General features: G+C 38.2%; 2 protein-coding genes across 4 annotated transcripts; one reads left to right on the plus strand and one right to left on the minus strand.

Moving 5' to 3' along the window:
• Positions 1–3,415: 3,415 nt before the first annotated feature.
• ampd3a (adenosine monophosphate deaminase 3a) lies at positions 3,416–14,046 on the plus strand. 2 transcript variants are annotated; one of them, XM_062415506.1, is made up of 16 exons: positions 3,416–3,473; positions 9,026–9,248; positions 9,399–9,434; positions 9,504–9,579; positions 9,747–9,912; positions 9,997–10,216; positions 10,302–10,431; positions 10,590–10,784; positions 10,947–11,078; positions 11,156–11,319; positions 11,419–11,545; positions 11,843–12,006; positions 12,346–12,466; positions 13,340–13,513; positions 13,600–13,710; positions 13,832–14,046. In XM_062415506.1, the coding sequence occupies exons 1-16, from the start codon at positions 3,416–3,418 to the stop codon at positions 14,021–14,023; spliced, it is 2,289 nt and encodes a 762-aa protein (XP_062271490.1). In that variant the 3' UTR covers positions 14,024–14,046. The 2 variants fall into 2 exon arrangements, with proteins under 2 accessions (XP_062271490.1, XP_062271481.1); XM_062415497.1 differs by having other exon boundaries at positions 9,399–9,579.
• A 12-nt stretch (positions 14,047–14,058) lies between these two features.
• On the minus strand, positions 14,059–16,987 carry lyve1a (lymphatic vessel endothelial hyaluronic receptor 1a). 2 transcript variants are annotated; one of them, XM_062415529.1, is made up of 6 exons: positions 16,859–16,987; positions 16,525–16,708; positions 16,267–16,406; positions 15,498–15,680; positions 15,260–15,332; positions 14,059–14,944 (listed from the first exon to the last, which is right to left on the minus strand). In XM_062415529.1, the coding sequence occupies exons 1-6, from the start codon at positions 16,944–16,946 to the stop codon at positions 14,797–14,799; spliced, it is 816 nt and encodes a 271-aa protein (XP_062271513.1). In that variant the 5' UTR covers positions 16,947–16,987; the 3' UTR covers positions 14,059–14,796. The 2 variants fall into 2 exon arrangements, with proteins under 2 accessions (XP_062271513.1, XP_062271503.1); XM_062415519.1 differs by having other exon boundaries at positions 14,060–14,950.
• Between the last annotated feature and the right edge of the window lie 1,061 nt (positions 16,988–18,048).

Consider the following 18,048-nt stretch of genomic DNA (forward strand, 5'->3'; position numbering starts at 1 on the left):
ATCTGTATTCAATGCTAGATGCTTGGGACACAAGAACGATGTGGGGGGTTCCGGTCCAACATTCCTGCGAGAGCATCATGAAAACTGCTCCAACAAAGAATTCATCAAGACCTTCACATTCAAACAGACCCCTGAGACTCAGCTGCACAGAAAGGCTGCAGACCTTCTTATTCGACACATTATCACCCCCTCTTTCATATTATTTTAGGGTCCAGACTACACCACAACAGCTCTCTCTTTTGGCATCATTTCTTTTCTCTTTTTGTCCCACGATAAAAGGGTATAACTGTCAACATGTGCACTTTCCAATTTGGAAATATAGTACAAGGGAACATGTGGGGTATACACTCAACTTACCCCCTGTTGCAGAACTATCGACACATGATCACATGTGTAGATTTACTACAATGGGTCAAATCAGGGAGTCACTGAATGCCGTAATGTCAGATTAACCAGATGTTTACAATAAGGCATTCATTTCCACTTATTTAGTATCCTATGTGCTCATTAGTAGCATGGCTATCAGCTTCTCATGTAAACATTAACTGGATATTCACCCTGCTATTATAGACAATTCTTGGTGAAATCATACAGGAAATGAAAGGTGACTGAACACAATTTAGCATGACTTGACTTTTTGTAGAGCCCACAGCACTTCATACCGATTTCAAGAGTGATCATTAGTAAGTACATAGCATTGACATTGTGTCATATATTGGCTTAAGACAGTTTCATGCTTTTGTTTTAACTCACAGGAAAAGCCAATTACAGCTGTTCAAAACTTTGTGGTATGATTGTGCGAGCTATTTAGAAAGGGTCAAGAATTCAATTATATGTTCTCTATTGCCATCTAGCGACCAAGATGGGTAAAACTGCAAAATGGTGTTTTTGGATTGTTCTTCGTCTGATTTGTTCGCCTACATCAGAAGGAGGAATCCAAATGAAGGTTTTTTTCAGCATTATAAAGGAACAGCATTAAGTGAAAACTGTGGTTAATCCTGGAATATTATTGGGTTACAAATGTAAGTTTGGCTTGGTCACTCAGCAAAGATGACAACAAATGAATTACCTTTTTTAAAATGACATCACATTTTTCACAATATGTAATAAATAATGTATATATTTTTTCAAATTTCAATTAGTACAATAAGAATATAGTCAGGAAATAGTGGTTTATTCTCCTTGTGTATACTGACTATGAGTTATTACTATTACTATCATGGGCTTCAGAAGTGTTCAGAGGTACCTATATGCCTACAATAGTTCAGGGGCACAAGATACATAAAAGCAACATGTGTGAAATGTCACTTACTGAAACTCTTTCTTTACTTCTGTCTTTTTTCACAACCTGTTCTTTTGCAGTACAGGATTTCAATTTAGAAAATGAGCCTATTATGGAACTTTAATATAAGTTGTGTTTTTGGGGTGCTTCAGTCATATTTAAATTGTATTTTATATATCCCTTAAATATAGCCAATGGTGAAATTAAATTAGAATTAGCCACAAATGGCTAAATGTAATGGGGGGGATAAAAAACAAACAAACACACACTATGAACAAACTAAAACAATGAAAAATGTGCCATCTAGTGGCTGGTAAAATGAGCATTTTTAATAGAAATTGTCTGTGGCTTCTACACAAAAAATCCTTTTAAATATTTCTCATCACAGTAAAAGCACTCTAAGAATAGACTGAATGGATGATGGATTAATGTCAGTGTACTCTTTATCTATGTGACGGTGTCACTCCTTCAGTAAGTCAATCAGCTAGTGACGCCAGTGACGTGATGACAGCATCAAGAAACTGATCAGTGTAGGTCAACTGGGACAAAATAATACCCCCTGCTGAGGGCTTTTGTTAATCTCAAAGTCTTTTAATTTTTCCACTGCTGTGTTCAAACAGCTATTGAAATATTTCAATATCTATTCTTTCCAGCAGTATGTCAGCTGAGAGTATTCAATCATTTACCTTTACTGCCAAAATGTAACTGAGTGAATGAAATGAGAAAATAAGAAAATAATGAGATTTTTTTTTTTTTAAAGAAAAAAGAAAATAAGGAGAGGAGAGGAGAGGAAAAGGCAGAGGTATAATCATTTCGACAAACCTGCTACCAATCAAAGTGATACAGGCCCAGGGCTAAAAGTCATTCCTCTAAAGCCAACTCTCAAAGTACCCTGATAGCCTGAGCTGAGAGGATTAGCCTCATAATCTAAACACTGCAAGGCTAAATCAGGGACTGTGGAGCCCCTGCTGCATATGGCCACAATAGTAAATCTGGGTCTTCTGAGGCTGTGTGTGAAGTTCAACCAGCTGTTCTGTAGAACTGCTTGTACCACTCTGCAAAGGAGTTGTTTTGACGTGGCTGTGGCTACTCAGAGGCTGATGTTAGCAGTGGAAGAGATAGCACATGGTTTTAATGTCTTTACAATAAGAACAGAAGGCAATATTAGAGTCACTTAAATTTGCCATGATGTACACTGATGAGGCAAGTCCAGGTGAATGTACTTTAACTGTTTGTGTCTTAGTTGATGAGCTGTCTTAGTTGGTGAGCTGTAGTTAAAAACACAGAGGTGAGTGAGAGAAGGGTTTTTTTTTACTTTTAATATGTTGTATGTTTATTGTGTATTTCATAAAAAGGGCATTTGTTATATTGCTTAAATGTTTTTGTCTGCTTATGTCATGTCACATCAGCATTTCCTGCAATGGAACAAAATATTCACAAGTAGACATGACTAGTCTCAAAGAATGAAGAGAGAAAACAGGGAAGATACTGATATTTTACCTACGGCAATGATCAAATTTGTACAAAATGCCTTCTGCATCCATCAGTACTAATTGAAGAAGTTAAACAGGTAAACATAGTAAGCAAAACAACAGCTGGCTACAGTAAAGGACTTCCATGAAAAATGACTATGATGCCTTTATCATGATGTTCAGCTGATGATCTTATACAAAGCTGTGGCAATGAAATAGTTAAGGATGGAGTGATGTGCCCTGCGGGGAGGTGGATGAGATATCGTCTAAAGTATTCCAGCCACAACAACAGCACAGCATGACTTAGACGTTTTTCTGAGGGAACTTGTACACAGTTTATACACACTTCAGAGACAGCAGAGCCTGAGGAGGTGAGTGAACTTATTTAATGGATTAGTGATGAAGTCTGATAACCGTTTTGTTTTTTTACTTTTTGTCTACAAATTAATTTTGTTATACTGTTGTGAGTTAAAGACTTTGTAAAGGTTTGATGTGTATCTGTATCCAACATTACTCATAAGTACAACACAAAAAACTAACCATACTTGAATATTATCTGACAAGTAATAGAGAATAGCTTTTTGGCTGTTTTGCATTCATGGGTGAGTACACTTCCTTCACTTTTATCTTTACTCTTTTCAGGCCCTGGCCACTGAGAAAGATGAGAAAAGGAGACATGCCTCTTTTAAAGCAGCAATCAAGTCCTTGCTTGGGAAAGAGTGAGCTTCTTTATTTCCCTCTATCATCCTCCCACTATTTCTCTTTCTGTAATGCGTTAAATGGCTTTCTCGTTTGCTGTTGACCTCCCATTCAGATATGACTTTGACAAATATCTAACTTATGGGCTCTGCCAATAGCTGGAGTGAAGTAACTGAGAAAAGGTGCAAAGGACAACGAAAACAATAGAGGACAGCTAGCTGTGTCTGAGACAAGGTTATGAGCCCAGTAATGGCTTGGGGAAGGCTCCTGTGGGATTAACACAAGGGTTGGGAAATAATGAAGGGTGTTCCTTCTCAAGTCCACATTTCCAGTACATTTAAACAGTTTGAAAAACACGAGAGGGCACACACCCACATTTGCACTGTGCAGAGTGAGCAACCATTAGGTTACTCCCCACATTAGTGTCTAATAATGCTGTCTCCAGAGCTACACCGCTACACCATAATGCTATTTCTCAACCATTGAATCTGATGTTTCCTAAACCATACACTTTGATCAATAAAAGAAAGGCTGCTCTAATACTGAATAAAGTGAGTCATTGGTGTAGACAATGTAAGCATTTCTTTCATTTAGGAAATGATTGATCACCCTGTAGTGATAGGAATCAGCAGGTTAAACCAGCTACCAGCATATTGCAAATACTGTTCAATATTATGATTTTTAGACTCAATCTTCTCTTATTTACATTAAAACTACAACAGTCTAAACAAAAGCCATATGTTACAACAGTTAAAACAATGAGCTGTATCTATTGGCTCTCTGTAATACTGTGGTTATACTTCAAGGATCCCAAGAACCTGTAGGTCAAAAGCACTTGTGAAAAATCACCTCATTGAAGATCAGAGTTGTTGCTGAAGCTCTACAAATGCTATAGGTCTATTTATATTTAATTGAAACAAAACATCAGTCAGCAAATTTGTTAATTTTAGGCTACCTCAGGGGAAATGCTGCACTATAAAATCCATTGCAGCGTACCTGGGTCCACACTGTGGAGGAAACAGGCTGAGCAAGTTTTAATTATTATAGGCAGGTTAAAGGGCACCAGAAACATACAGTATGGAGAGTATTTACCTTACTGACAGGTAGAGGAGTGTTCTCAGCATTGATACAAAAGATCACTGTGGTCACTTGGTTATATATAGCTGGGTAGTGACAGCTATAGAGATTTAACTAAAACACATTATGCAGTTCTGCTTCGTACACAGAAAACAAATGGGAGTAGGGTTCAGTTTGTCTTTCCTATCACACAAATCTGAGTTGTTATCTGATAGTGTAAGGTAGCTAATGCCTTCTGAGGGCTGTTTTTGGCTTGACTTTTCATATGACACCACAGCAGGACTGTGTATTTTCAGATGAACAGGGAGGAAAGCAAGGTCAGGGCCCAGATAAAATTCAGTGCTAATGAGCGAGAGAACAGCACGCTTGAATTGCTTTCCAACTGCTTGGCTGCCTGAGGGCACTTAATAATTTCATCACCTCAGCTTGTGACTTACTGACCAAGAAGGACAACTGCGACAACTACCTGGTTTTGAGTCCTCTATGCCACAGAAGTAATGTGGAGTCTCTCTTTCTCTCTATATCTGCACACTAAGTAAGTGCAAGAGTGAGCTACATGCGCCTGTCTAAGTTTGTGTGTATGTGTGTTCACGAGAAAGAGAGAGACAGAGAGAGAGACAGAGAGAGAGGGAGGAATAGGCAGCAGGTTGTAATTACTCTTAGGCCCTCTCTTTGTTGACAGCCAGTTTTGACATATTCTCAGGATTAGTAGTCCTGTCAACATGATGCCACCGGCTCCCTAATATAGAGAGATGGGCAGTCAGGAAAACAGAACTGTAGTTGTGTACCACCATAGACTCATAGATTAACTGACCCAGATACATGCAGACGTAATTTCTTTGACTGTACAGCGCTTTCCCTTGAGCCCAACTTGAGAGGACAACACCACCAGATATGGAGATATCTGGATATGAAGGTAAGAGACAACTAATGAGCAGCATAGAAATGTAATACAAGATAAAAGGTGAAATGGCTATGAAGTCAAATTACAATATAGTCTATTCTCTGCATCACTGCTCATCTGTTGTAATCAGGGCACAACAGGGAGGAGTCTGAGTTAGTCAGCAGAAATTGGACAGTATTTGTGGTGCGGCTGTGTAAAATAAAAAGGTCACTTGCCATTAAGTGGATCTCTGACTTAGGACCTAGCTTTGACTAACTATTCACTATTCCAAATTCGCCAAATCATTAATTGATAATTCACATAAATCTTTAACTAAGAAGACTTGCTAAAAAGACAAGGCATTGTCATGTGACAAATAAAATATACATTTTCTTTTTCTTTTATGAAATATAACTCTACTATTTAACTGTAGAAAGGTCTACAACATTTATGGTGAAATATTTTTTAATGTTTGATAAAGCTCTATATATAACAGATTAGCTTTTTTGTTTTTTTGCCTGCCTTTACCCTGGTTGTCATGGTAACAAAAAAGCAAGACCGTTACAGTCAAGACAAATGGACATTTAAACCGAGTTCGCTAAGAGAGTAGTCGAGGCTCAAATTTTATTTATATAGTCTACACTCAAGTGTTCAGTGGACTTCATACATACCTAATTTAAGCGGCTTTAAACTTCATTAACCTCCCGGAGGCAGCACCTGTGCAGGTTGAAGACAGGTGAGCGATAAGGAGGAAAAGCTACTCCTCACGGTCGGTAGATGGAGCCAATAAAACGACAGTTTTAGAAATAAAGTTAACGTCGTGTATGATTAACACAGCCAACGCAAGCAATTTAGACAGCCGATATATAACTAATACCAGACATCTTGGAAACTTTCTTGTTAACCGGTTGGTTATCTCTTTTTTCTTGACTATTAACATTAGCTGCGGAGTGATATTAGGGAACACAACACGACATAGTAGCCTCCTCATTTAAATGTTTCCCACAAACTAACCAAACAGTTCATTCTTAACAAGAACTAGTAAGTGATTACATCTTCATATATTTTATCAGGTGCCACTGTTGATGGTATAGTTCGGTATTAGACCATAGATTAAGGGACTGCTTTTATTGGTGGATGCAGATTCGGTTTTTTCCCCCAGCTAATATAGTTCCTGTCGGCCAGCAGGTGACACTAGTCGTCTGTTGTTGCAACTGTTTGGCCTGAAATTGAGCAATAGCTGCTCATGTTATTTGGGACATAAATGTGTTTACACAGTCACATTGTTGGGTCTTGTCTGCCTTCTGGAAACAATGAGTAAGTGCCATAATGGAAATAATTTTTTTAGAGTTTAAGGTTATAGGCTAGGTTCACAATTAAAACAATAGCTATATGCCCAAATAAACCTTGTTGTAGGTTTATTGCTACAATCAATCTTTCTTTTCATACTGGCCATTAGAAAATGCCTTCATAATGCACTTAAAATTTAAATGATGGGGATCAAAATCCATAAGCTGCCTTCTGTTCAAAATTTACCTGAAATTAATATGAAGCCTCGGTCATCCAAATTAGTCAAATCAAGTCTCTTTATTTCAACATTACAGTGTTTTAGTGACAGTGTCCCTCTTTTTTTTTTTTTTTTTTTTTTTTTTTTTAAACTGCACTTCCATCACAGCTCAACAGGGAGACACTGTTCAAGGAAACACAAACAGGGAATTTGATACTAAATAGACTGTAAATGTGGCAGATATCCACTTGATGTGATTATCTCAGATTGCTGAAGCCTCATATATGCTTCGAATACATTGTCGCACAAAATGACTGTGTGCAAACACTGTGGATTTTGACCCCCATCGCTTACATTGAAAGCACATTTGAAGGGAATCTTTTAATGGTCAGTATGAACAGGAGGAATGATTACAGCGAGGAAAACCTCTTTCAGTGTTCATATGGGCACCTGGAATAAGTGTGTGTGTGTGTGTGTGTGTGTGTGTGTGTGTGTGTCTGTGTGTGAGATAGAGAGGGGAAGCAACTACTTGACTGTGTGATGAAGTTAATGAGGAACTGATTTTAGAGTATAGAGGAGATGGTTAATAATTCATAAGGCCATCATCTCCAGATCAATACAGCTTGATGAGCCTAACCCTTTCCACAGTGCGCCTGTAGTGCCATAAAGCTCCATAGCAGGGTGATGTACACAGCTGTTGTCTGGTTAGTGTTGTGTGTCCGGAATGATAAGCTTCCTGGAAGCACAATGGCAGAGCGGAAAATTGGCTTAGATGACACCATGCAGTATGGCCTTTCTCTGTTGTTGCCTCAGCACTCCAGTGACCAGAACTGTATCGTGCATCACTAAGGATATCAACAAGACACTGTCAGTTCACCCAGGTTATCTCCTTTCAGAAATAGACAGTACTGTATGTGTCAGTGAGCCTTGTGAATAACTGTACACAGCTGGGCTGGAGTGTATCCAGCGTGTCATTTGCAACAGTACTGCTGATATGGGTTAAAACTGAATTACAGCTGTTCTGTTTATGAGGAGGAGAAAATGACTGCCACTGTGATATATATACTCTAATAACATGTCACGAATAGCTCAGGAGGACTTGCATTTCTACAAGCATGTCATGAATCTTGAGAATTTAATTAATCTGTCAATTTTGTTTTCAAAATGTCTTTATACTCACTGTGCACAATTCAAAATGCTATCGTGCACGTATGGTGGTAATCCCATACATATTCCACAGGACTAGCTTGTGTTTCCATTACAGTGCTCATTACAATCATTTGCTGATGATAATACATTAATTATTGATGCACCCTATAATAATAATAGTAATTCTTTTTTTCTTTATATAGAAGACATTTCTAATGCAAACTAGCAAGTGAAGAAGTACTGCAAATAAAAACATCAGCATGTAACAACAAAACAACAATAAAGCTAAGTGATAGAGATACATTATTTTAATATCTATGGTTATATCTTTAGTCCGTCATTCTTTACTTGTTTCAGATGAGACAACTTCCTGATTGAGACAAGTGCACAAAGTTTTAGTTATTTATATTTTAGGATATTTTGTAGTTTTACAGGGGCCTGCTATACATGCACATTCAACTACATTGTGGTCTGTTTACTTTCTCCTAATTTCATCAATTTTTGCATCACAGAAGGGTATTTTCTAGGGCTTGTCTATATAAGCCATTGTTTTGCTAAACTGTAAAAATCCATACTGACAACCTGAAAACTTTGTTTATTTGTAGAACTGCCAGATAAGAAAATTCATGAGTGTCATTTGGAGTTAGGAGAAAACATTTTAAGTGGTTAAAATTTTAACCTGCGGGACATGAACGACTGCAGCAATTGAATGTCATCTGAGTCAACATGAGCAGTTCACACATAACTCTCCAGGAGGTGATGTTGTGCCAAAGGTAGCTCTTAAATGTCCTGCACTCAAACCTGTACACATGATGATTTTTTCGTTTAAAAAACAGCACAGACTGGTCAAAGCAAGTAAAGTCTTTGTGTACTGATAAACAAAGGAAGTACTCACTACAGTATGTTTGAATGTTACTGTCATCAGTCACTTTACTGAAGTTTCTGCCCTCCTGCAGACATGCCTCGTCAATTCCCAAGGGTAACTCTGAGTGCGGCACAAGAGGAGACACAAATCTTAGCAGAGAAGGTATATGCATCAGCGCTGAAAGAGGAAGACAGTAAAGATGCATCATCCATGTTCAGCGTGCCTGAGGACTGTCCGATTGAACTCCACCAAGCCAAGGAGCATGAGCTGCTTAAGGAGCTGGCAGAGCAACAGTCAGAAGAGAGTGCTAAGAGGTAAGTCTAGCTATTGGTTGGACACAAAATCAGATTAGATCATTGACACAAATGAGTAAAAAACACTTTTATGTATTGTGATTTTGGGTAAAATTAAAACAGTTTAAGAGAACTTAATATCAATTACCAAATATGTTGCTAATTTTGCAGGAAGAAAAGCCTCCAGATGATTCGTTCCCGGTCAATGTCCCTGCAGACTCCAGTGAATACAGATTGTCCACGGTCAGTGACTGTCACGCCATACATGTCCCCTAGCTCCACCTGCTCATCTATGCCAGAAAATTGCCCAGAATACCAGAGAGTTACTATCAGCGGTGATTACTGTGCAGGAGTAAGTACCATGAGGAGGAGCATTAATCTGTTTTCATTACAGTTGTGATAGTAAAAAAACGCACACCACGGTTGTCAGCTTAATACTGTTGTGTCAAATACTGTGGTATATTTACATATACACAGTGCTGAAGATACATATATGTGCAATTCCCATTCCCCATTCAGATCACAGTGGAGGACTATGAACAGGCAGCTAAAAGCCTTCTTAAGGCTCTGCTCATTCGTGAGAAATACTCAAAACTGGCCTATCACAGATTGTGCAGGACCACAGCCCAGTTCCTCCGCAGTGCTGAGAACATGAGATGGAGCGAAGAAGATGAGGTTCTACCAGGTTTGACGAGTATATGTAGTAGTTGAAATCCTATAGGGTATTCTGGTTTATATGACAGTAACAGAACCATGTTGTGGCCTCCAGATATGTGCCCACGTCCAACAGAAGGAGATGACCCCTACAGTATGGAAAACATCCCAGAGAACCTGAACTATGAGCTGCAGATGAAGGATGGAATAGTGAATGTGTATGACAGCGCTGAGGCTCTGAGATTAAACCAGCCACATGACCTTCCTTACCCAGACTTAGAGACTTTTGCCATAGACCTTAGTCATGTGCTGGCAATGATTGCAGATGGACCCACGTAAGTTGCCCAAACAAAGTTGCCACCCATACGCTACTTGATACTTTTTCAGAATTGCTCAGCAGATTCTGACTTTGATTTTCAGGAAGACCTACTGTCACAGACGACTTAATTTCTTGAGTTCAAAGTTCTACCTGCATGAGATGCTTAATGAGATGGCAGAGCTAAAGGAACTGAAAAGTGTGCCCCACAGAGATTTCTACAATGTTAGGAAGGTTTGTAATCTCATTACAAGAATTAGATGTATTATCCCAATAGCTTGCTTCACTTTAACTGATTTTCTTTTTTTTTTAAAGACAAAGAAATGGCCACGAATTAGTTCTTATTTGGCCAGTAGATTGAACATAGACATTGGTTGTTTTTTTTTACACAGGTGGATACACATATCCATGCAGCTGCCTGCATGTCTCAGAAACATCTGCTGACATTCATTCAGAAAACATATAAGACTGATGCAAACCGCGTGGTGCTGGAAAAGGATGGACAAAAGATGACTCTCCAGCAGGTTTTCCACAGCATCAATAAGGACCCCTATGACCTTACTGTAGACTCCCTGGATGTACATGCTGTAAGAAACTAAGAAAATGGCACTGTCTGTTGTTTTAACTTCATGGTTTAATAATATACTGTGCTTTTTGAAAAGAGAAATATATCACTATTGATGAGTATGAATACATGACTGATCATTGTGAGGTCACAGCTGTGGTTTTTGTCTGCATATACTTTACAGGGGAGACAAACCTTCCACCGCTTTGATAAATTCAATTCGAAGTATAATCCCGTGGGAGCCAGCGAACTTAGAGAAATCTTCCTGAAAACTGAGAACCTCCTTGATGGAGAGTACTTTGCTCGCTTAGTTAAGGTAAATGTAATCATGCATTTTAAGTCAGAACTGATGCAGTGACAGTTTATCACATTCTCTTTTTTCACCTTTAATAGGAAGTGGCTCATGACCTGGAGGAGAGTAAGTACCAGCATGCTGAGCCACGCCTGTCCATCTACGGAGGCTCTCCAGAGGAGTGGGACAGCCTGTCTAAGTGGTTTATTCACCACAGAGTACACTCTCCGAACATGAAGTGGGTCATCCAAGTGCCCAGAATATAGTGAGTGCTACACTACAAAACTCAAGCCCCTGTTTTAAAAGATTTTGGTTACATTTTTGAAATTTCCTGGACACAAGAAAATGTTCTTATGTGTTTCAGTGATATTTTTAAATCTAAGGAGCTGGTCCCGGATTTTGCCAAGATGCTGGAAAACATATTCCTTCCTCTCTTTGAGGCCACTGTTAACCCACAGAAGCACAAAGAACTTCATGTTTTCCTCAAATATGTAAGATGTCACATATTTTATGATTCATTATACTTGTCATACGAGTTCACAAACAGTAATTGATTCCCTCAAATTTTCCAATTGACACACCAGTCTATACAAAACAAGCTGTAACATAAGTTCCTGTACTGCTACAATGACATCATGCTATTATTTTGTGTATTTGAATTGAGTAATTCAAGAGTAAAATTTGTCAGTTAGAAGGAACACATAGCTAACAAAATTGTACCCTAGATACCTGCCGTACTTTGTAAAGCCACCTCAGTAGTAGCTGACATTTCTTCTCTTTTTGTGCAGGTGTCAGGCTTTGACAGTGTAGACGATGAGTCCAAACACAGCGATCACATGTTCTCCTTCAGGAGCCCAAAGCCAGAACAGTGGACTACAGATGAAAACCCTCCCTACAGCTACTACCTCTTCCATATGTATGCAAACATCATGGTCCTCAACAATCTCAGAACGTAAGCGCTAATTCCTTCTTTTCAAAATGGGCACTCCATTAAAGGAAATTATCTTGCTGAGAGATTGATGAAAGGCAACTTCATGGTCCAACATCTGACCTGGTACTGTGGATGCAGCACTCAGTGGAGAGGTTTACTGGGAAGATGTGATTAATTAATCACAGGAAAAGAATAATCCCTGATGTACTGAACACACGATGAGAACACCTTAATAAGTATTACAGTTGATAGTAGTAGAAGTACTGTCCGTGTGATGAATTATATAATGTTCCATGATTTACTAGTTTGTTGATCAATGCGTTTTAACATATTAATTTTGTCCTTTTGTGCTCTCTGTAGAGAGCTTGGCCTGAGCACCTTCCAGTTCCGTCCCCACTGTGGAGAAGCTGGGTCAATCACTCATTTGGTCTCTGCCTTCCTCACAGCTGACAACATCTCACATGGACTCACCTTGAAGAAGGTACTTTAGATTTTTTAACCTGCTATTACTGAAATAAAACTGTAGAAAAAGTATCAACTCCTGAAACGATAACATGGGGGCAGCTGCTGTGAGGACTCACCTCCAGCCAAAGATCAATAAAATGTCCCATGCTCTATGCCTTTTGTTCTCTTTCCAAATGGATTATATAACAAACCAAAATAGCCACTTCAGTGTGAGAGTAATTGTTTACATGAACCTCAACTTTAGACCAAAACATTAAAACAAACCTTCTTTTCCTCTATGGACTGTTTTGATGTCTTTGCTGCATGCTTTGTAGCATGTGTAGCTCAAATGTCCTGCATATAGTTTACTCGTAACACTGTGGACCAAAACAATGAGAAATTAAGATTAGATGGAGGGAATTGGAAGTTTAAAATTTCTGGTGGATGGAAAGCTTACTGTATGTTCCTTAACAACGTACAGAAAGTGATGAACCGATGTCAATAACACACATTTATCAACAACTCCTCTGCACAGTTTTATTTTAAGTAATTTTGTTCCATTGGGTTGTACGTTTTATTTACTTGATGTTTCCTTAGACCAAACATCTTTACAGTTGCAACAATGTAATTCTCTCTATAATTTGGACAATGTGGAAAAAGGTCTGAAAAGTGTTTAATTATGTGAGGTAGCAAAATCTAATGTTGTAGCAGTCCCTGTTATATATTTAACATAACACTTTTGAGTTCCTGTTCAGCCAATTGGAGCGGCAAGCGAAACACTACAGTATGAAAAAAAGGGTATAGAATGTAAACAACTGAAAAGGCCTTCATGTAAGGAGACATGGTGATTCTTAAAAATGAAAAAAAAAAGCTGAACATTATTCATTTTATAATACTTGTGTTCTCTCAGAGCCCTGTGCTGCAGTACCTGTACTACCTGGCCCAGGTGCCAATTGCAATGTCTCCACTCAGCAACAACAGCCTGTTCCTGGAATACTCCAAAAATCCTCTGAGAGAGTTCCTGCACAAAGGCCTGTGTGTGTCCTTGTCCACAGATGATCCCATGCAGTTTCACTACACCAAGGTAAACAGAAGAGTTCCAAGGCTGCTGTTCAATATGTTACGTTGATTGATTAAGTCTTATCTACTGTTTGTGTGTCCTGATTGTAGGAACCACTGATGGAGGAGTACGCTATAGCAGCTCAGCTGTGGAAACTAAGTACTTGTGATGTGTGTGAAATAGCCAGAAACAGCGTGCTGCAAAGTGGACTGTCTCACGAGGTACGGTCTCACTTTCAATCATCCTCTTTCTGTTTTTCCTGTCATTACATTTAATCTGCATTGATCCTATAAATTGACAATGTACAGCCATATGGTAGCTTGTTTTATTGTTTATTTACAGGATAAGAAGCACTTCCTAGGGGTGAACTATCTGAAAGATGGACCAGAGGGAAATGATATCCGTCGGACCAACGTAGCCCAGATCCGCATGGCCTACAGACATGAGACACTATGCAATGAACTTAGCTTCATAGTTGATGCAGTGAAGTCTGGCGCTATGAACTTACAGAATTCAAGCATGCAGAGCTCTTAGTAATTAACATTAACAAAAAAAATGCAGTATCCTGAAACATAAAGCAATGCTGAGCTGGTCACAACCTCACAAAAAGGGAGAGTGGTGAAGTAAAGATGCATGCCGTGAACAACTGGATGACTACAGCACTTCTCAAAGTTTTAGACAAAAGCTGTGGAGTGCCAGATGTGTGAAGTAGATGCACACACTTGTCATTACCCAAACACACAGTATAAATAGTTGTACCTTAATATTCCATTGTGTGACAGTGTTATGTCTTAGAAATTGTTTGAAACCGGAGGATTTTCAGTTTCTGTATATACTGAACACCAGATGTAAGAACGCCTGTGGTTGAGAGAGTGTGAGCTTAGACAAACCTGATAACAGAGATAAATGATGTCTAGAACATTTCCTCTGTTTCTCCTTTAAATAGCTTGTTCTTAGAGGGACTTTTTGTAAATATATATGTAGAAAGATCTGGAAGACACCCAAGTTTGTAATGATATATGTTTTTTTCAAAGTGCTTGAAAAAAGAAGTTGCATTTACTTGCATGTATATTCAATCTCTGAAGCACTGCACCATTTGGTAAAAGAATAAAAAGTCTTCAAAATGATTGCAATGCAAACACTGCCATCTAGTGGCCACACTGTTGGCACGCGCCATCATTCAAAAACAAATCCCTGTATTTGCACATCAAATGACTGAAAATAAAAATAAACTTATACAACATAATTATGCACAAATAAAAACACAACAGATGTACATATTACTCAGCAGTTCATAGAGCATTTCTTCAAGATGTTTGACTTGCACTGTCATCAACTTCCATCTTCATATCTTCCTCAGCAGCTTTCTTGGGTTCCTTGACTTTCTTCAGACACGTCCACTCTTCTGTCTCCATATGCTCTTCCTGCTGCTTTATATCAGAGCTCCCAGGGCTCCTTTTCCTTTTCGAAAAGAGAATCAAACAAATCTTGTTAAGCACTTAATGGATATTATACAAGAGGAGATTTAAAAAAAAAAAAATAGTGTCTGTATTTCTTATGCAGCTCATAAAAGAAAAATCCTTTGGTTTATCAGCTTTTATTGTTATACTGTATGAGCTGAACTGTATGTTAAACAATATAAGCACAGTATAAGTATTCTTTTAATTTATTAATTCAGACACTCATTCAGTTATTAGTTTTTTTCTGTTAGTTTTTCTTTAGTTTTTTTAAACCCCCAATGGTAGTATTTTAATGAAAAAAACAACTCACAGTTTTATGTATGCAAGGGTGACCATCACAATAAGGAGAAAGGTACAGGTTGAGGTGATGAGCACTGCCTTTGCTGAAACAATAAAACATGAAATCATACCTACAGAAATTATATCACTTATGACCAGAGAGATTGATTTCAATATAAATTGTAAGTACTGTATTTGCTGTATAGTATGTACTGAATATGATATCAAGTATCTCAGCATGAACTTCATAGTGAACAAAGTCCTCATACCTCCAGCAAAGCCTTGTGCTGTGCCAACAAACCGGGCTGGCTCTGCCTCACTGTCTTTGTTGTACAGGAATGAGAGGGAAGTGGTAAAAGAAGAAGTGACAGGAGGAGGGGAGGAAGGAGATATAGAGGATGCTGACTCAGAAGGGAGCTGAGTTGTTGTATCCATCAGTTGTGCTGTGATATCTGTGAATGTAAAAAAAAAAAGTAATAGGATGATATATAAAATGTATATTTCATGCTTGCTTGTATAATTCACATTTTGAATATCATTTTTTTCATCTTTGTTAAGTTGAGGGAAACACTGAGGTATGGCACATATTGAGTTTAAGTATTTATGAAAGTAAAATAAACATAATGTTATCAATTGTACAGTATTTTCTGGACAGCGGGAATTCAGTCAATTCATTTCCAGCATGAAATGCACTGAAAGTGAAGTCCTTGTGCAGCTGTATTGATGATTAAATGGAAAATATTCAAAAGGCATTCCTGAATGATTTTCTGGCAGCAATGGTACTTGGAAAGCATTTATATAAATATTTTATGTTCTCCACAAGTTCAGTTTTACATTGGAAAGGGTTGTGTAGATACTGAGATGCAGTCCAAATATAAATGGAATGAACAGTCAAGAGTGCTCATTTAAAAAAAATAATTTTGATGAAAGAACAGAAAGCCAGGTATATATTTAAATATGAAAGATATATTCAATTTAATGTTCTTTTAATGTACAATAAAGTGTGAAGGGATAGAGAAGAAGTCAAAAAAATCATACCTGATTCATTAAAGCAAAACACATCAAAATTTTGTGTAACAGAAGCTCGCCATGTCACCAAGCCTGTCTGGTTTTTGCCACAAGTAGAAAGTGCCTTGATGCGGGGAATGACTGCCAAATGTTCATCAATCCAGCCAAACCTGAGTAAAACCAAACAAAACATGACTTGACTACATCTCGGCATGGTTTTTTTTTGTCTTCTATTGTCAGACGTTGAAATGACTGAGGTGTTCTTGTACAATCTGTTGTGATCTGTACCTGCATGTTTCTAAACCCCTCCTGAGAGCTTTCTGCACTTGTTCTTTTGAGGCAATGTTCACTCCGAGCGTCGAGCAAAGCTTCCGAGCATCAGAGGCATTGAAGGCATACTGAGGCTGGTTGAGGTAATTCAGATAGCTAACCTGGAATACTCCTGCAATACTCCTGTTCACTGCAGGGAAAACTGGAAACAGCATATAAAACGTTATCAGATTTAAGTTTACTGTATTCGTAGAAGCACTAATAGAATAAAAAATGTTCAAATGCAGTAATACTACTGGTTGGCAGAAGTTAATATAGAAATATACAAATATACAAATGTCAAATCACTTACCTCTGATGTGGCTTGTGTCAATATTTTGATCAGAGATAACTGCAGTAATCGACAGCACTGACATGATGCAAAGCCACATAATATTCATGACTGTTCAGAGTACAGACAGATTAATGCTGTGGATGTGAAGTGTGGCACGTTTTATGTGTCTGTGAGCCAAATGACAGGGTTAAATAGAGGTGATTGTGTTTGCAGGGGTGTGTGAACTCTGTCATGGTCAGAACGTACAGGAAAAGGAAGAGGAAAGTACTGCTCATAGGTCATGTCAAGAGTCATCATATGTTCTTGGAGCAGGGTCAGAGAGAAAAGGAGATAAAATATGACAGCAGGACACAAAGCTACAGAAATTCTGCAGAAGGCAAAATGCAGTAAACTAATGTTCCAGGAATAAATATAGTTGTTGGATGTAGATCAAAATACAGCTTGATACAGCTCAGAACAAACCACATAAAATTCTAGTACAAGGCTTACGAGAATAATGATGTCATACTTCCGATTAAAGTAAGGGATTTGCACTGTTACTAACATCTGGCATTGGGCACCCTGTCCAAATGATTTCCTCCCATGGGGCATTGCTCAATCATTGCTCTGGTATCCTCTGATGATCCTTTGGCAAAGGACGACAACACACTTCCACAAAAACATCTCTCCACAGGTCTGGCAGCAGGAAATGACGCAAAGAGGGCTGATGAACTCGCAGCAGTGTTTTTGTCAGATGCGAGGTGTCAATGAGGTGTGTGGGCACAATAAATGATGACTGGGAGTGACGGGAAGAAGACAGATATTTAACTTCTCTCTAGGGTCTCATGGTTCTTCAGCAGATTACAAGATCAAATAAAAAAAGTTAGGTTTAATTTTCATGACATTAAACAGTTTCCTGACATAATTATGCTATTTTAATGGGAATTTTTTTTTTTTTTTTTTTTTTTTTTTAATAGGCTGAAAAGTGAAAACAGGCAAAATATAATGAAATTAATGATGGTTCTATGCAAGTATCCTAGTAAGTTGTGACAGTGAGTTAACATGTACAATACCAGGACGCTGAAACTGAAGCAGCTAAATGGAATTCAGCCATCATTAACTTTATTATTTACACCTGTTTCCTGCTGTGACATGTTAAAATGTTTTCCATGAAAAAAGGCCTTTTGTTTACTTCATTTATAGGGATTGCTCCACATTCTGGGAAATAC

Source organism: Scomber scombrus, chromosome 1, assembly GCF_963691925.1.
Source record: "Scomber scombrus chromosome 1, fScoSco1.1, whole genome shotgun sequence".
Classification (NCBI taxonomy): Eukaryota; Metazoa; Chordata; class Actinopteri; order Scombriformes; family Scombridae; genus Scomber; species Scomber scombrus.

Excerpts from the sequence above, each read along its gene's own strand:
- lyve1a (XM_062415519.1), bottom strand. The coding sequence starts at position 16,946 with ATGAATATTATGTGGCTTTGCATCATGTCAGTGCTGTCGATTACTGCA. Across the intron at positions 16,407-16,524 it reads AGGGGTTTAGAAACATGCAG|GTTTGGCTGGATTGATGAAC; the intron begins GTACAGATCACA and ends GGTTTTACTCAG. Across the intron at positions 15,681-16,266 it reads GTTTTGCTTTAATGAATCAG|ATATCACAGCACAACTGATG; the intron begins GTATGATTTTTT and ends TTACATTCACAG.
- ampd3a (XM_062415497.1), top strand. The coding sequence starts at position 3,416 with ATGAGAAAAGGAGACATGCCTCTTTTAAAGCAGCAATCAAGTCCTTGC. Across the intron at positions 11,320-11,418 it reads ATCCAAGTGCCCAGAATATA|TGATATTTTTAAATCTAAGG; the intron begins GTGAGTGCTACA and ends TATGTGTTTCAG. Across the intron at positions 13,711-13,831 it reads AAAGTGGACTGTCTCACGAG|GATAAGAAGCACTTCCTAGG; the intron begins GTACGGTCTCAC and ends GTTTATTTACAG.